This window comes from Manacus candei, unplaced genomic scaffold (genome assembly GCF_025592945.1).
Source record: "Manacus candei isolate 608988 ecotype Guabito, Panama unplaced genomic scaffold, ASM2559294v1 h1tg000005l, whole genome shotgun sequence".
Taxonomy (NCBI): domain Eukaryota; kingdom Metazoa; phylum Chordata; class Aves; order Passeriformes; family Pipridae; genus Manacus; species Manacus candei.
Genome location: NW_026138053.1, coordinates 23,489,385 through 23,505,948, shown reverse-complemented (window position 1 = coordinate 23,505,948; position 16,564 = coordinate 23,489,385). Strand labels below are relative to the sequence as shown.

At 51.7% G+C, this 16,564-nt stretch overlaps 3 protein-coding genes across 4 annotated transcripts in view; 2 read left to right on the top strand and 1 right to left on the bottom strand.

Moving 5' to 3' along the window:
* The window catches only part of GLUL (glutamate-ammonia ligase), a 17,710-nt gene extending 17,465 nt beyond the window's left edge, over positions 1–245 (bottom strand). The window contains exon 1 of the mRNA XM_051806689.1: positions 147–245. The gene's annotated coding sequence lies outside the window, so the exon portion shown is untranslated. The remainder of the gene's footprint in view (positions 1–146) is intronic.
* Positions 1–16,564, top strand: part of CACNA1E (calcium voltage-gated channel subunit alpha1 E) — a 360,562-nt gene that overhangs the window by 277,489 nt on the left and 66,509 nt on the right. The window lies entirely within an intron of this gene.
* The window catches only part of RGSL1 (regulator of G protein signaling like 1), an 18,377-nt gene extending 1,813 nt beyond the window's left edge, over positions 1–16,564 (top strand). The window contains exons 4-20 of one of the 2 annotated variants that reach the window (XM_051805827.1): positions 213–342; positions 1,208–1,312; positions 1,618–1,779; positions 1,939–2,894; positions 3,440–3,502; positions 5,136–5,367; positions 5,798–5,884; positions 6,299–6,374; positions 7,252–7,489; positions 7,892–8,021; positions 8,965–9,130; positions 9,827–9,965; positions 10,581–10,705; positions 10,873–11,246; positions 13,678–13,773; positions 13,900–13,947; positions 14,210–16,564. In XM_051805827.1, coding sequence (XP_051661787.1) covers positions 213–342; positions 1,208–1,312; positions 1,618–1,779; positions 1,939–2,894; positions 3,440–3,502; positions 5,136–5,367; positions 5,798–5,884; positions 6,299–6,374; positions 7,252–7,489; positions 7,892–8,021; positions 8,965–9,130; positions 9,827–9,965; positions 10,581–10,705; positions 10,873–11,246; positions 13,678–13,773; positions 13,900–13,943 — 3,123 coding nt within the window. In that variant the 3' untranslated portion in view covers positions 13,944–13,947; positions 14,210–16,564. The remainder of the gene's footprint in view (positions 1–212; positions 343–1,207; positions 1,313–1,617; positions 1,780–1,938; positions 2,895–3,439; positions 3,503–5,135; positions 5,368–5,797; positions 5,885–6,298; positions 6,375–7,251; positions 7,490–7,891; positions 8,022–8,964; positions 9,131–9,826; positions 9,966–10,580; positions 10,706–10,872; positions 11,247–13,677; positions 13,774–13,899; positions 13,948–14,209) is intronic. The other variant, XM_051805834.1, reaches the window with a different exon arrangement.

Sequence of the window (16,564 nt, the reverse complement as noted above, 5' to 3'; positions counted from 1 at the left end):
CTGTAGGCAAAGCTCGTGGGGACACAAGCAGGGGCTGTAACTCGAGTATCCCCCTTCTCCTTCAGCATCAGGATGGCTTTCATCGCCGTATAGCAACAGGGTGCCTTCCCCACCTCCTCCCCCTGTAGCAGGGACCCGTTACTCACCCTAATCCCCAGGCAGGAGACGGCTCCTTGCTCACAGCTAATCCTCTCCCCGGGTTTGCAACGCAGGATCCCAGCCCCACGGCTTTACTGGCTTGGTTGGAAAAGCACCGGCTGCCTCACTTCTGCAAATCCAGCCTGTGCCTCCACCTCGTCCTCTGCCAGAAGCTCCTGGGTTTCATTCGGTCGGGGGAAGCAGGTGAGTCATCGCGGCACGGAGGAAATCGGATCGGCTTCTTCGCCGCCGCTGGGCTTCCTCCCTCCAGGGCTGTCACTGCCTGGTGCCTGCCCAGTGGGTCGTGCCTCTGCTCCGGGTTAAAAAGGCGTTGCACGCCCCATTTTTAGGGATGCAGCAGATCCTGGGGTTTCCATGGGATGCGCAGGGCTTTACTCTGCCACCCGGGTTAATACAGGCTCGCTGTGGAGTTGAGCTGAAGTAGCTGCTTAGCAAGTGTTTACCATGGAGTCCATGGGTGGAGCTGGGATGGAGGGCATCCCGGGGCGTGGGAACCTTAGGTGCTGAAGTGTCAGGTTTGCTGCTGTGCAGGGTGCTCTGGGACAACAGGCCGTGGTCTCTCTTAGCAGCACGAAGTCTGAATTGTGCTCACTGTACCCCTAAAATGAGCCATCTCAGTCCAGCCAAGTCTTTTACCACTGGAAAGAAAGCTATGGCAGCAGGAATGCAGATTCTCTTTTCAAAAAAATAAGCAATTTAATAAGGCTTTTCTTGAATATATCACTGCTGTTGCTCCGGTCAGGTTGAAATTCAAAGCTGGAGGAAGTTAAGGGCAAGCACAAAACTCAAGCAAAAAAAGATGGATGTTTGCAAGGGGAGGAGGCACCATAGCTGGACAGACTGTCCTGGACAGGAGGAGGTTGTCCTGGCACACACCACATGTGCATCCCACAGCCTATTTGAAACTCCCAGTTCAGGGTGATTTGCTGTTCTTCTGGCTCCTCCTACAGGAGGGTTCCAATGGGGGTGCCATTGGGAGCTGAGGGACTTTCTTGGGATCGCTCCTGCATGCAGCCCTTGATGCCATGCTCTGCAATCTCTCCAACAGCAGAACTCCTGAACTGGCAAAGCGCTGACCAGTGGCTGCTGGAGAAGTGCATCAGCGGGAGCCAGGGCATGCGGCACTTCCGAGCCTTTGTCCAAGGAACAGCAGGTAGGCATGGGATGCTCCACAGCCCCTTCTCAGCCAGCCGTGGGTCACCTGCCCACTGGGACACTGGCAGAGAGCTGGGGGCATGGATAAGCGGCAGTGGGACAGAAGACACTGTGAGAGCTTTGGAAGGTGAGCCAGCAGCAGAGCTGGGAGGAAGATGCATAACCCTGGCTCCTGTCTACCCTGTTCCCTCAGTTCATCCAGGAGTTCTTCTCTTCTCTTTTTTTAAAAATTATAAACTGCTCCATCCATTCTTGGGGCTTTCAGGGACCCCCTCCAACTCCCAACCCTTGGCTGATCCACAGGGGAAGAATTGACCGACTTCTGGCTCACCACCGAAAGGCTCCTGGGTCTGGATGAGTCAGATACGAGTCAGAGGGACCTCTACCTGTCCTTGATCCACAGGCTGAAAGCCTCTCACCTGCGTGAAGGTTCCAGTGTCATCACCCTCTGCACGACCATCGCTGGTAAGAAACATCGGAGCTGGGGATGAGCAGTGCCTTTCCAGGGAGGTGGTTTTTCCTGGATGCTCCCAGGGAGATGAGATACCATCACCCGCTTTATTTGGCTGGGGAACAGTCTACATGGAGCCATCTCCCCATTGTAATTCCCCACATCTGTTTCAGGATCACTGCCTAAAGCCAAGCACATCCAGTCCATCAGCAATAGAAGAGACATCCTAAGAAAGATGCAGGAACAGGTCCTCTTCACGATTCAGAGTTACTGGCTCCCTAAATTCTTCAGCCACTGCAAGATGGGAATAGAAGAAGAGGAATCATGCCAGCCTTTGCTGCAGGAATATCAGGAGCGTTTATTACAGGCTGACTGGCAGGAGCCCTCAGGCTTTTTGGAGACCCCCCTCACGATGCATATCAAAAGGAGCCAGCGCTCGTCAGGGCCCTACTGCGGCCAGAAGGCCAAAACAAAGATCTGGGCTCTGGTCAAGGAGAGAAGAGGCACCCAAGAAATGAAGATGCCCCGTTTTCGGGTGAAACCAGAAAGGCAGACAGGGTCAGCTAGGGGCACAAGGGAACCGCATCTGGATAAGGATGCTTTGGGATCAATTCCTCAGTCAGAGCATCCTGCAAATGCTGCCCTTAATGGCAAAGGGGGAGTAACTCCTCCCAGAAAACCTAGTGCAGAGCAGGTCAGTCATCTGGAAGACCTCTGCGAGGAAAAAATCCTCTCTAACCTGCCTTCCTCTGCACCTCTTGTCCAGCTGCCCTCCCTGAAAGGATCGGCCAAGACCTTGAGTTTCCTTCCCTGGGCCCTTAGTGCTGACACCTGTGCAGGACAACCCTTCAGAGACTTCTTGAAGCACCAGGACCGACCCATGGAGACTCATCTCCTGGACCTGTGGCACGACCTGGAGGAATTTCTGCCCGTGGTGCTGGACTCCAGCAGAGAAAACAACTTCTTCCTCCGTCATTTGACCGGGGATAAGATATGCAAGTCCTACCTGGAGGAGGACAACATTGAGAAGCTTCCCTTGGAGACCAGGACTCTCACGGGTTTGTGGAACCACCTGATATTTGGAGAATTCTCCCCCTGGATATTCAGAGCCCAGAAGGAGATTTGCAAGGTACAAAGGGGTGCTGGCAGTGGTCAGGCTGGGGGGGGTACAGCTGGCATTGTCACCCCTGCAGTGAGAAGAGGTATTCAAAAAATTAAGAGGAAAAGAGATTAGGAAGGGAAAAACTTACAGTCACAAGTCATCTTGCACTGGAACCAGTGACCAAGATGCACCAGGCCAGTGGAGAGGAGCATCCTCACTGGTTTGTTGGGCAGCAGAGCAGAGGTAAGCAGTCACTGAATATCTCTGGTGACCCTGGCTGTTAGATGCACATTCCAAGGGCCAGGGAATGACAGGGCAGTGGCCATCCTTTCAGTTCTGAGTCACTGATTCCAGCACAACACAGGTAAAACATATTTAGAACCCAAGCCCTTCTGGGCAGCCCCTGAGCAGCCCAGTGGACCAGCCTGGGTGTACAGTTCCTGGCAGACCTTACAGGAAGGTGTAATCCACCCACGGCACCACCACTGTGACCTTAGGGTACCGTGGGGCTGGGGGCTGGTGATTGCTGCTGGAACAGTGACTGAGGATAACCCACCTTGGCTCCTCCTTAGGTGCTCTGCTACTTCTATGAGGAATTTCTGGCTGCTGATGATAGGACGTTCCTCCAGTTTATGGTAAGGGGGATGCACAGGGCACACAGTCATCCTTGTGGGGTGTGCAGGCACCAGTGGGGATGGAAAAGGTGGGAGAGAGAGAGAAGAAGGAGGAGCCCAGCATTAACTGCTGTGGTCCAGCATCCCACAATGACCTCAGCCAACACCACCTTGGGATGATGCAGCAGATCCTGCTCTGCTCCAGCTGCCTGGAGCAGTGATCCCCAGCTCTTCCACCACAGCATCCCGTAAGTCAGCAGCACTGCAGGCACACCCTGCATGAGCTCCCCTGAGACAGGCTGTGACCCAGCCTAAAAGCAGGGAGAAACATAATCACAGTCTTTCAGGGTAGGCAGGGGTGAAACCAACACTTCTGGGAATTAATTCCCCCTCCTTTTTCCCTTGCCCACAGCAGTTACTGCTGTTAATGTAACTCATGTGCAGACACACGGGCCTGGGCCAGCACAGGGGGGAAGAAAGAGGGCATGCAGACTTTTAGCCTATCATTCAACAACCCTCAAGTTTTCCACATTTTTTTTCCCCACTGTGTAAAGGGGTGATTTAGGAAATCAGAGTCACACAAGCACTCTTCCCAGACTATTATTCCTCCTAGCAGAGGAAACCCCTCTAATACCTACCCCAAATGCTAACCTTACACCCAGAAACCTTGCAGACAGAACCCCCCAAGAATCTGCTTGGGTGCCTGCATGAGCTGTGCAGGCAGTTTTGTCACTGCAGATGGTGTTTTTCAAACCAACTGTTTTCCCCAAAATGAACTCTCTAATCGGCAGCTGATTCTGGAAGTGTTAAGGAGAGGCTCTCAGGGCTGGTGTCCTCAAAGACCTGGCTCACAGAGTTTCAGTCAGTGAGAGCTGAGCATTTTGGAAAAGGCATTAAGTACTCTTGGTTGGAAGTTAATTAGCTGCCCAGGATTTTAAGCATCTCTTGTCAAGGAAATTACCCCTCGGAGGACAGACCTGGTCTGGGAGTGCAATTAGCACATCAGCAGGCGTGGAGGCCCCACTCTCCACAGGCACCATCCCCTGAGCCAAACTCCTCCTGGGTCTCGCTGCACTGGTGGCAGGGGAACTGCTGGGGGCTTAGCAGGGTTATTTTTGGTGGTTGCTCTCAGCAGTGTGTATCTCAGCCAGAAACCAGCTACTCTGAGCCTGGCTGCTTGGCGAGTCGTGCAAACTGTTTGCCTGTGGGGAAAGACAAAACCTGCAGGAGGGTCTTCAGGGGAGTGAGGGAGGTACTCCCAGGGCACCAGCCAGAGCCAGCCTCAGGGACAGCAGCCAACAAAATGGCACAGGAGGTTACCAACCTGCTGGGGGACACCTTCAGGGCTGTTTTCAGCCCTCCTGTGTGGACTTGGACTTGCAAGCCCTTGTCTGGACTCCCTGGGGGACCTGCTGCCTGCCCCCAGTACCTCCCAGCTGCAGGCAGATGTGAGCCAAATTTAAGCAGCTGCTTAGGTAGTTTAAGGTCTATGCTGAGCTCTGTGCTCACGTAGGTTTCTTCTAGACTGTTTAAAGCTGAAGCAGAGATCCAAATCGGGTAGCTCTGTACTCTAAGGCACAGTAAACCACGTGGGCACAGCGTGGGAGATGTGGAACATGCTCTGTGCAATCACCCTGCCCTCTTCTCGCCATAGTCTCCAGGTGGTGATGTCCCAGTGCCCGAGATGCAAGGCCACACTGCTGACAGGAGTGAATGTTTCCTCCTGTCCCAGAGGATAAACCAGACCTTGAAGCTGTGCCAGTCCTTGCATGGCACAAGGAACTTGGAAGGTGTCTCCTCCGAGTACTGGCAATTACTTGCTTCTCGGGACCTCCGGAAAGGGGGCTCCACCCAGGCAGAGATGGAACTTCTCCTGTGCAGCCCAGGTAAGAAGAGGCTCTGAATTTCTGTTGGCTCGTTTTGGCTCAGTCTGGTAAAGCATATTTTATGCACCTGCAGTGACCAATGCCCCTAGACAGGCCATGGATATCGTGGAGTGGGTTGGGACAGGGTATCTGGGAGCCTTCAGCTGTAATCCAAGCTTTGGCAGCAACCTATGGGCCAAATTCCCTCCTACCAGTACCAGAGGCACCAAATGCGACATCCCCTGTGCTGGGTCACCAGATCAAACGGAGGCTGCAGCAAAGTGACTGAAATCCAAACCCAGCAATAGCTACTGCCACCCCACTTCCACATCCTGACCGTCTCCTGAGGATGCTGGGGCTGGCCTTGCTGGTGGTACTGGTGTCATACCTCAGCTTGTCTTGACAAAAGTAATTGACTTGGGATCTGTCCCCTCTTCTCTCTCTGATGCAGACTTCCAGAAGATGATGTCAGAGGAGCTGGCTGTGGATAGCCCAAGCAAGGATGATGAGCTTGTGCATCTCCTAAGTGCATTACTTGGTGAGTCCAGTCCGAGCAGACAAAAAGCAGGGTGGGCTCCCAACCATCACATCCTGGCAGGTGCTCCAAAATGCTGTGAGGGGACTGGACAAGCGGGAGTCTTCCCTGCTTGCATCCCATCACCTGGTAGAACATCTCCAGAAGGAGAGAGAGGCCTATCGACCCTTGACAGTCGTGTGTTTTGGGGCATTAATCCAGGCAGAGAGGGTGGGAGTGGGGAGACTTCTCTGAAGCAGATGCCAAGGAGGTCAAACCATGAGAGGTGAAGAGTCTCCACAGTATCCAGTGTCTCCCGAGCCAGACTCACCACTCAGGCACCAGCATGGGAGCTCCAGGTCCTTCACCCTGAGGACAGCTGGGAGCAGGCTCTGGCTGTCACCTGAGGAAGAGGCCATCCCTGTTCTGTCCCCACAGCTGCTGGACCCGAGGGGAGTGTTGGAGCGATGAAGCTCCCCACTGCTGCAGTAAAGAAGCGAGCTAAAAGACACAGGTCAGGCACTTTGCAGCACAGGGCTTTGCTAGTTTTTTGCTACTTCCACTTTTTCAGGAAGCATATTTTCCCCAGTGTTTTCCAGTAGTGCCATTGCTCCCTGTTTTGTCATTCAGCCCGCTCAGATGGGTGCCCTGTGGGTCTGAACTGCAGAGTTACCAGGGAAAGGAGAAATATTAACACCCCCCTAGTTCAGATTTACTCCTCAGATCTTGTGTATGTCTCATGCACTTCATCCTCCATTAATCCCTGAAATGCCACCTGGGCAACGCTCAGATTCCTAGAAAAATCACTTAAAATCACCCTGTAGCCACATGTATATCTCTGTACTCGTGTCACCTCCTGGGAATACTCCAGCCATGAGCCCTCACATCTCCACTCTGGGATTTAAAGCAAATGGAAAAACGGTGGTGAGCGCCTGAGTCGAGCTGGTTCCTCAAGCCCAGTGGTTCTGCAAATGCACCCTTTCCAAATCCATCCCACTCCAAGGGGCCAGACAGCAACTGCTAAAAATGCATTTCCCTATGAACTATCAGCTAGTACATCGAAATTCCATCCAGACTCTCAACCCAGCACAACTACCAAATCACCTCTCGGCTTGCAGGGTGCTGGACTGGAGGAGGAAACACTGCAGATAAGCAGGACAGACACTCTCAAGGCTGCTACATGCAAGAACAGAGCCCAGGGGAGGGGAGGGGATCTAGCACCCTGCACCATTGTCCAACCTCCTCTAGGAACAGAAATCCACTGGGATCCCAACCCCAGGGCTATCCCTATCGGCTGCTCCCTGCCTTAGCCACCAATCCACCAAAACAGTGCCTTCCTTATACGTCCGGCTGCCCTTGATGTTCTCTCTCTCTGCTCTCCCATCTGGCAGGGTTAAGCAGCAGCAGCAGGACCAGCAGCAGGAGGAGGAGCAGCTGCAGGAGCTGCTCGCCTTGACCAAAAAGCCGAAGTCCAGGCGTCGTGTGCAGAGAACCACCGCTGTCCGGCCTGAGGCACGGGACATCAAAACACGGAAACTCAAAGGAGAGAACCTCGAGGCAGAGAACCTCGACACAGAGAGCCTTGAGGCAGAAAACCTCGAGGAAGAGAACCTTGAGGAAGAGAGGATGGTAAGGAAGGACCCTGTCTGCTGGTCAGCTGGGGACATTTTCCAGGCAAGAAAGAGAGGAGATGCTGTGGGCCAAGTGGTGTCACATAAAAGGGGTGAGGGGGTCAAACTTGGAGAGTTGCAAAAAGGTGACAGGTGAAGACTCCCTCCTACAGGCTCTGGAGTCCTGCTCCATGCAGACTTCACCAAATTTGGTTAGGAGTGGCCAAGCAATTCACACTATCACCTGTGGCCACCAGTGAAACCGAGAAATGCTGGAAGGCAAAGATAGATGGATCACAAATCCCACTGCCAAGGCTGGGCTCTGCTGCTCCAGCTCAGGTCCAAACAGGAGGGCTCTGTCCAGGAGCAACCTTAATGCTGCAGCTCCCTGGCTCATGCCAGCTGTGCTGTGTCTCCACAGCAGTGGGCCTGGGATGCCATTCGTGAACTCGTCAGGAGCTTCTGCAAGTTCCAGAGGGAGATGGGAAATGACGAACGCCGTGCGGAGTTTGAGAACTTTCTCTGTTGGGAACGAAGAAACCAGAGGGAAAGTATGTCTAGACTCCTGCCACCCCTTCTCCTCCCTCCCCAAGACAGTCCCGAATTTAGGTAGAGATGTAATTGGAGGAAACCTGTGGCTTATCCCCCACCCCCATGACTCAGTTTCCTCTGCTGGAGTTATATAAAGAGCCATAAAATCGGGTATCTCAGGATGCCAGATGTTGCTGTGAACACTTAGATGTGCAGAGTTTTGCACAGAAAAGGTGCACACACACACACTTTGATGCAATATCTGGCTTTCTGATGTAGGCGCCCCATTATGCTGTTGCATCTGTCTCCAACAATATTGTATATGCAGGTTTGCATCCCTTCCACAAAAAAACAGGAAACACTAAATGGAGCTAAGGTGAGACAGGAAGAAATTGTTTTCTGGGCAACAGGGAACTGACCTACAGTGTTTTGCCAAAGGAGATAGATCTTGAAGGTTTACATGCAGGTTTGAGAAGAGGCTGGAAAAGCAGTTAGAAAAGAAAACCACAGAAATTGCTCAACACACTGAAACCCCATCTAGATCAAGAGAATTTTGTCCTTGGGGGAAGTAACACAGATTTTTACCTTTCCTTCTCCCTTGTTATCTGCTTGTGGCCTCTGTCAGAACCAGGGTAACAGCTACACAGACCAGCAGGCTTTAGATATAATGTACCGTGGCCGTTCCTGGGGGAAACAATGCACATAAACATTCTGTGGGTGCAAAGAGGAGGGTAGATGGTTATCAAGCTAGAGGGAAGGCTGCACACCGGATGGTCTGGATTCCCTGGAAAGCCTGGCTGAAGAAAAGCTGTAGTCCACGTAGGTAGAAAGACCCTCAGCAAATTAACTGCACAAAGGCAAAGGAAGCACAGGCGAGGTGAAGGAGCAGGGTGTAGCTCAGCACCAGGTGGCCACTTTCCTCACACCCAGAAGCAGGACACAACAGCTCTTCTCCTCTCTCAGACTTGCCTGTGAGCTCGAAGCAGAGCAAGAGGCCCGCGAGTACCTCCCGCAAGGGCAAAGCCCGCCTGGAAAACGTGGTGCTGGTGAAACGCTGCATATTTGACAAAGAGGTCATTGTCGTCAACTTCCTCGTGGACGACCTCCACTTTTACCTGGAGATGGACAAGTAAGTTCCCTTTCCACCAGGTGGTCAGGTACCACCACAGAATCGTAGAATGTTTGGGTTGGAAGGGACCTTGAAGATCATCTCGTTCCAACCCCCCTGCCATGGGCAGGGACACCTTCCACTAGATGAGGTTGCTCAGAGCCCCATCCAACCTGGCCTTGGCATCAGTCTCCCTTGGCTCTGGTCCAGACCCATCTTACAGGTAGTACCCATCTCTGATGGAGACCTCCAAAGCCCCTGCTTCAACCTGAAATCATCCCCTGGCTCAGGGTTCCTGTTTGGGTATCCTAGAAGTATTTGAGGTTTGATAGTCCCAAGCAATCTAACATTTTGCCTGCACCTTTCTTGATGTGCCAGTTGTGGTGGCATTTCTCCCTTGACTTTGTCCCGTCCCCCGACAAACCTGTAGAAGCAATCCATGGCCAACATACCCTAGCCCTGCAGCCAACACACCCCCACAGGCTTTCAACTTCCTCTTTTCCCAAAAAAAGGAAACATCACCTCCCCCAGGTGAATGCTGTGATGTTGAGGGTGGTAGAAGAGGGAAGTAGCTTTTCATACCTCCTGTTTCTCTGTTCCACACCTTGTGGATTGCTTTTTCTGGCCTAGCAAACACTAAATTAAGCAAGAGCATGACTGTCTAGCCCAGCAGTTAACAGCATTTGTCTCAGAGCAGGACCCCACATGCCTTTGCAGGTTTTCTCGGCTGGCTGATGCAGTGGAAGCTCTGGCAGCCTGCAACATAGTGTCAGAAAGGAAAATTGCTTTTCTTAAAAAGAAAGTTGCTGTCATCAACAAGCTCTTCCTAGACTCTGATATGCCCCCGAAGCTGCGGGTGAGAGCCTGGGACCTGCCCAGGAAGGCTGAAGGCTGCTCATTGCTCAAGACCATGGCATGGCAGCTGGGAAGGGTTGTGGGGAAAGAGGAACCAGGCAGAGGTCTGGATCTGCTCCAGCTAGGCATGCTGTGAGGCTTCAGGGCATGCTCTGGAGCTTGGGACTTCCACATGGGCTGCAAGGGGTGGGAAGTGATCCAGTACCAGACCCACACTAGCACTTGACCCAGACAGATTGAGAACAAGAACGTAGACAGGGAAATGGAGGGATCCCTTACCTGCTGGAGAAATGCCAGAGCTGAAGCACCAGGATGAGTGCTGCACACCACCCCCCAGTCCCTTCACTCTCCAGAGGTCATCACCATCATGCCCTCCCCATTGCATCCGTCCTCTCCCCTTGCAGTAGCCACAGCTCTGCCTATGTCCCTCTTGGACAGCACAGCACAATGCTTTCCACAGAAATCCAGGCGGGATCCTGCCCGTGTGGCTGGGGCACTGTAACTGGGATCTCTGTTCTTAGAGGCTGCTGAAATGCAAGGTGGGGTCAGGGAGAGAGACCTGCCTCCAGGGCCCATCAGGCATGCTGCAAACTGCTTTTGTCTCTTCTGTGCCCAGGTGAACATCTCTGAAAAAGAGAGAGAATTGATCTGGCGTTTATCTTCCAAGGGGCCACTGACCCGTGCCATCTACCACAAGGCCAAGGCCACCATTGTCCCCATCCTGCTGTACTTCTGGAAAAGGTACCTACCTGTTCCCTCTCTCCCAAGGTGGAGGAGGCTCTGTGGATTCCAGCCTTTTTCCTCCAGCCACCTGTCACTCTGACATGCTCAAAAAATGCTGATGAGACACTCCCCAGGAGCTCAGATGTCTGCTTGGAGGTTTGCTGTCTCCGGTATTTCCCACACAGGTTCTGCATCTGGAAAGTGATGAGGAGCTTTCGGGTCTATAAGGAGGACAGGAGCTTTCAGACCTCCAAGAAGGACATGATGCCAGTCTCTAAGAAGGACAGGGGACCAATCTCTAAGGAGGACAGGGGACCAGTCTCTAAGAAGGACAGGGGACCAGTCTCTAAGAAGGACAGGGGACTGGTCTCTAAGAAGGACATGGTGCCAGTCTCTAAGAAGGACATGGTGCCAGCCTCTGAGAAGGACAGAGTGCCAGTCCCTAAGAAGGACAAGGTGCCGGTCTCTTCGCTTCCTACAAAAACCTCCTCCAAATTATCCAAGATCCGCACTCCCCGTCGGCCAAGGCCCATTCCCATTGCTCCAGGTTTTGCTCCAGGTTTGTTCTTCCAATGCACAGACACCCACACCTGGGGTCCCATGGAGTTCCTCTTAACAGAGCTAGACCCCTTCCTTCACACAGCTTGGAGGATGTATGTGGTGCAGGCTTGCTGGAAAATAGAATGGAATATTTTTATCCTGTCAGAATCAGTCAGAATTGCCCAGTGGAATTTTAGAAATTTCTTTGGTGAATAGGGAAGTGAGTGCAGAGACTTCACAAGAAAAGAGCTGTTGCATAATTCCTATTTACTTCAATAACCAAGTTAAAAATACTCAGGCAAACACCCAAAAACAGAAATAAAACAACTAATCTTTTGGGTTGCAAGTCAGATGGGAGCAGGAAAAGGAGAACCACCATGCAGCCAAACACTGGGCTCAGTTGCATTCCATGGAGGGTGCTTTGAATATCTGGAATGGAGAATAAGTTTAATCAGGATTTGAGGTGACATCTCCAGGGAAAGAGAAAGATGTTTTTTCCTTTCTCATCCACTTGTTTAGTTTCAATACACTGAATAACTCTAAAGTGAAAAACACAAAGAAAGTGGTGCTGAGCGCTGTCAGTCTGCCTGACAACCCGCTCCTTGGCTGAATATTCATTTGGAAATTGTCTAATTGATTTTTGATTAAAGGGGAAACCAAAATAGGCACATACTAATCTTGCTTTGATGGTTGAGTGGGCGTCAGCAAGTTGGTGTTCTGCTCCCTGTCATTTATCACTGTCAAGCTCTGGTTAAAAAGCAGCAGAGTTGGAGGATTTTGATAGCTACAGGCAGGTGCTTGAGCTACTGCTCCACAGCCAGGCTGGGGTGACAGACCCCTGTGCTCCAGGACTGCCAGGCCAGTGTCTATTAGCTGAAACCACCTCACACCATGGGTATTCCCATGGATAACATCCATCTTGGGTTTCCACCATGCTACAGAGCCTCATTGCACTTCAAGGACCTCCTCAGACATGGTTCTCTTAATGCAAAAGCCTACTGCCACCAAAAAAAAAAAAAGAAAAACAGAAAAAAACCTAACCAAGGGGTTTTTTTACAAGCTAGAGACAAGCCAGAAGCCTTGGGTTATACAGAAGCTGCTTGCTGTGTTATCCAGGACAAGGACACACATTTCCCAGGGGCTTCAGGGAACTGGAGGGGAGAGAGAGACACTTAAACTAAAAGTGGGTTAATTTAGATTAGATGTAAGGAAGTAGTTTTTTACACTAGAGGGTGGTAAAACACTGGCACAGGTTGGCCAGAGAAGCTGTGGCTGCCCTTGTTGCTGGAAACATTCAGGGTCAGGTTGGATGGGACTTTGAGCAACCTGATCTAGTGGAAGGTATCCCTGCTTTTGGCAGGGGGTTGGATTAGATGGCCTTTAAAGGTCCATTCCAACCCAAATTATTGTTTGATTAAACCAGTACGAGCTGTTGAAAGGGTTAGGAGTGTCCCACTGCTGCCCAAGCGGGCACAGCCCATGTTTAACTACCCCGAGCCACAGAGAGTGAGTGTTTTGGGTTGCTCTGGACAAATAGAAAACATTGTGATCTCTTTCACAGGGACATTAATCTTGCAGGGACTGTTCCTGGGACAACTGTCCCCAAGCCACAGCTCCCTGTAGCATCTTGCAGGGATGAATAACAGAAGCCAGGCAGAAAAAAAAATTCCTCAGCTTGAGTAGTGTGTCTTGGGAATAGATATGTGACCCAAAATAGCTGCTGTTTCTGCCTGTGCTGATGTCCAGGCCACCTTGTGCTTGAGTAACTTTTCTGTGCCTTATCACGCTCTCACCAATGACCTTTATCTAAGGGTCTTCCTTTCCTGACCTTTAGATAAAAATCTTCCTTTTCAGCTGGGGAAAAAAAAAAAATTACTTTGTTGCCTTTAAAAAAGCACCAAAAATGCTGGGGGAAATACCTGTAATTCCAGAGAAAACCTGCTCTCGCCCACGCCTTGCTTTTCCCTCACTGTGAGGGTTGCGCAGACTCGGTGTGTGCAGGGCTGGGAGGTGGCAGGCAGGGACCCATCTCCCATCACCAGGCGTCACTGTGGCACTGTCTGTGCCTTGTGCTCGGCGGAGGGACGGTCCTGTGGGACTGGACACGCTGCCTGACCCGTTCACAGCCATCAGCACGGAGGTGCTGCCCAGGCAGGCACAAAGCCGGGAGCACATCTCCCCCCATGTCTCCATATTCCATTTCCTCCCACATCTGCCACACAGGACCCCCCCCAGCCTTGCCACAGATCCAAGGTGGGACATAACACCCCTACCCTGCAGCCCCTAAACTGTTTTGCAGTTTTGGGTAACTCAGGTCCTCACTCAACCACCCTTCCTTGCCCTTCAGACGATGCCCATGTGATTCGAGGGGGACAACACTGCTGTCCTCCCTCCTTTGCCATCGGAGCACTTGCTGCACAGTAACCACTCCATCTCTTATCCCCCACCAGGGAAAAGCCCTGTCCTTGTCTTCTCGCTCACAGAAGGCCTCCAGATCATGATGCCAGAGCCCCAGAAGAAAACTGAGCCTTTGGAGGAGCAAGAAGGTGAGCCAGTGCTGAAAGGAGTGCTCCTGCTCCTGAGGGGAGCTCTGGCTGCTGGGATGGGAGCTGGGATTTAGGGCCCCATGCATTAGTCCATGATGGGAAGTTTGTGCGTGTTGTTTTTCTCAGATGCAGATAAAAATCTTGAGAAGAGGCCCTCCCTCAGCAAGTGAGCGGGTAGGTGGTCACAGAGGTGTTCTACCTCCCCCAAACCACAGCAGCACAAGCTGCAACTCCTCTTAAAACCCAAAGGTTCGTGCAGGATGCTGGTCAGCCCCACCATCTCCAGTAATATTCACAGAAAACTCTCAGCCACTGCACCTCTCCACGCCCTAAACTCCCCCCCCAGGAGCACACAGCCCTGAGCTTATCCCTGATCACCCTCACCCTGCCTCCAGCAGCAGCTGCCACTGATGCAACCTCTCTCCCTTCCCTGCAGGCACCAAGGAAAGGACAGACCTCTCTAGAACAACAGCCCTCCCAAAACACCACCCACAGGGAGTGGTACAGGAGTGTGATCCAAGGAAGCTGAGCAGCCTGGCCACACTGAATAGTTTGTACTTTATCAGCAGGAAGACCTAAAAATAAAGCAACTTCAGCTTACCTGGTAACATAGCACAGCAACCTGCACCTCTGCAACCGTGACAGGGATATGCCACAACATGTGCTTCTAGCCAGGGAGACACCCTCATCCACACAAATCTCCTTCCTCACATGTATCTGTAAAATGTATCTCAGCTCCTCACCTCTCCCCACTTTCCAAACACATTAAATACTTCCTGTGCTGGCAAGGCTGAGAGAGCCCACCTGGTTCACTACCTAGCTGTCCCTGGGTGATGAGATGGTGCCTGTCTTGCCAGAGCCTTTCTGATTTTCCAATCAAAATCAGCTCATGCCTGACTGGGGCTTCAGCATGCTTTTTTTTTTTTAATTTTTTTTTTTTAAACCATTATATTTACCAAATGTTAACCAAATCATATCAAAGGCCTTCATATTCCCCAGGTGAAACTGAGTCAGAGTGGCTTTGCCAAGTCAGCAGGAAGCTGCAGACATCCCAAATGTTCTTTGGACCTCATGAAGTAAAGACCACAACCTTCATCAGTTTGACTCTGTCAGAGGCAAGCTCTCAGCTTTGTAATTTTGAGCTGGTTTTAACCACTTTTTAATCCCTCTGATCCTAGAAGACTGCATCCTGGGAATAACACAGGTGCATTTAAGGCAGATGACAACATGTTTCATATTTGTCCATTATGATTATCAACACTTCTGGAGGATCAAAAATACCCAAACAAATACAAAGTACAGGAACATTTATTTAAATGAGGGGCTCGGGAAGCTGATGCCACTCCTACAACATGAAATGTGACCAGCTTATCAAAAATTGCCCTTGTGCTATAAGTTGACTTTGCCCCAGAAGCTTTCAGCCCCAACAGCTTCCTCCATTTTCGTGAGCTTTGCACTAACACTCCTGAGCCCAGCTGAGCCCGGTCCCTCAAAGGCTTCACAGATGTGCCTGAAGCTCAACACAGCAAAACTGCAGCTAAGAGCACTCTTCACTCCACTGCTTCTGTGGACTGTTTGTGGTTTTGTTTTTCAGCGCAGCAGATGGGCCACAGTGACCTGGGAGCATCCCTGTGCACACAAACATGTCCTCAGCACACAAGTGCCGGGATGGGGAGCACCTGATCCCATCACATGGGGCTGAGCCCACTGTCCCGAGGGTCACCCAGCAGGAGCAGAGGAAGAAGGCAGAGGCACAGCAAATACACAATGTACAGGCATGACAACAGGGGAATGAAGCGTGTGGGGCCAAACCAGAATGTCCTTGGGCACCATCCATGGCCTGCAAGCCTGCCTGTACGAGGTGAAGGCAGGCAGCACTTCCCAGATGGGCACTGATGCTGGGAGCCATTGGCACAACCCACGGTTTTGGCAGCTGGCTCTGCCCCCAACTCCCCAGGACACCTCCACTCCCAGGCTGTGCCATCAGACACTGCCACACCACCCAGCTGTGATACTGTCCAGCTGCCCTTGCCACAGGTTTTCCATCCTGCCTGACCTGCTTTCACCAGGCACTTGCCCATCCTCCTGGGAGAGGCAGCCTGGTGTTTTCCCCAGCCCTGTTCCCAGTCTCCTGTATCCCCTCCTCCTCCCATGGCCTTTCTGAGCAATCTACTTTGCAGATGCTGTTCGTGGATCACACTTTTTTCTCTGACACCAGCTTGTTGGTACCTCTGGCTTCTTGGAAAGCAGGACACGAGCCTTCTCTGGAAATTCTTCCCAGCAGCCAGATTGCCCCGGAGAGATAAGTCCCAGCCTCCTCGGATTCAATCATTGCTCTTACTCAGGCATGCCTTTTAAGGCTGCCGAGTCACAGCCCTTTGGTGAAACAGCAGAATGATGGAAGAAGATGCAAAGGTCAAAGAAAGCTGGAAATGTGGCATTTTACAAGAGACTGAAGGAATCCAGCCCGTGGCCTCACCTCTCCTTGTGCAAGAGCAGAAATGTTGCTGTGGCACAAGGCCACCATGCTCCCCACAGCACCCCTGCTCCCCACACTGCTGGGACCTGGGCACACATCTCTGGGTGTCCTCCTGCCTTCTGGGCGTGAGAGACACAATGAAAAAAAGGGCAGAGAGGAAAGGAAAAAATAAAAATATTGACACAAAAGAAGTCAGCATTCTCTCGGATGCGTTTTCTCTACTAGCACCTCATTGACAGTTGCATAGTCAGGCTTCCATTACATATTTAAAAGGTTCTCAGGACCATCAGAAGGACCTTTGCTCTGAGCCAG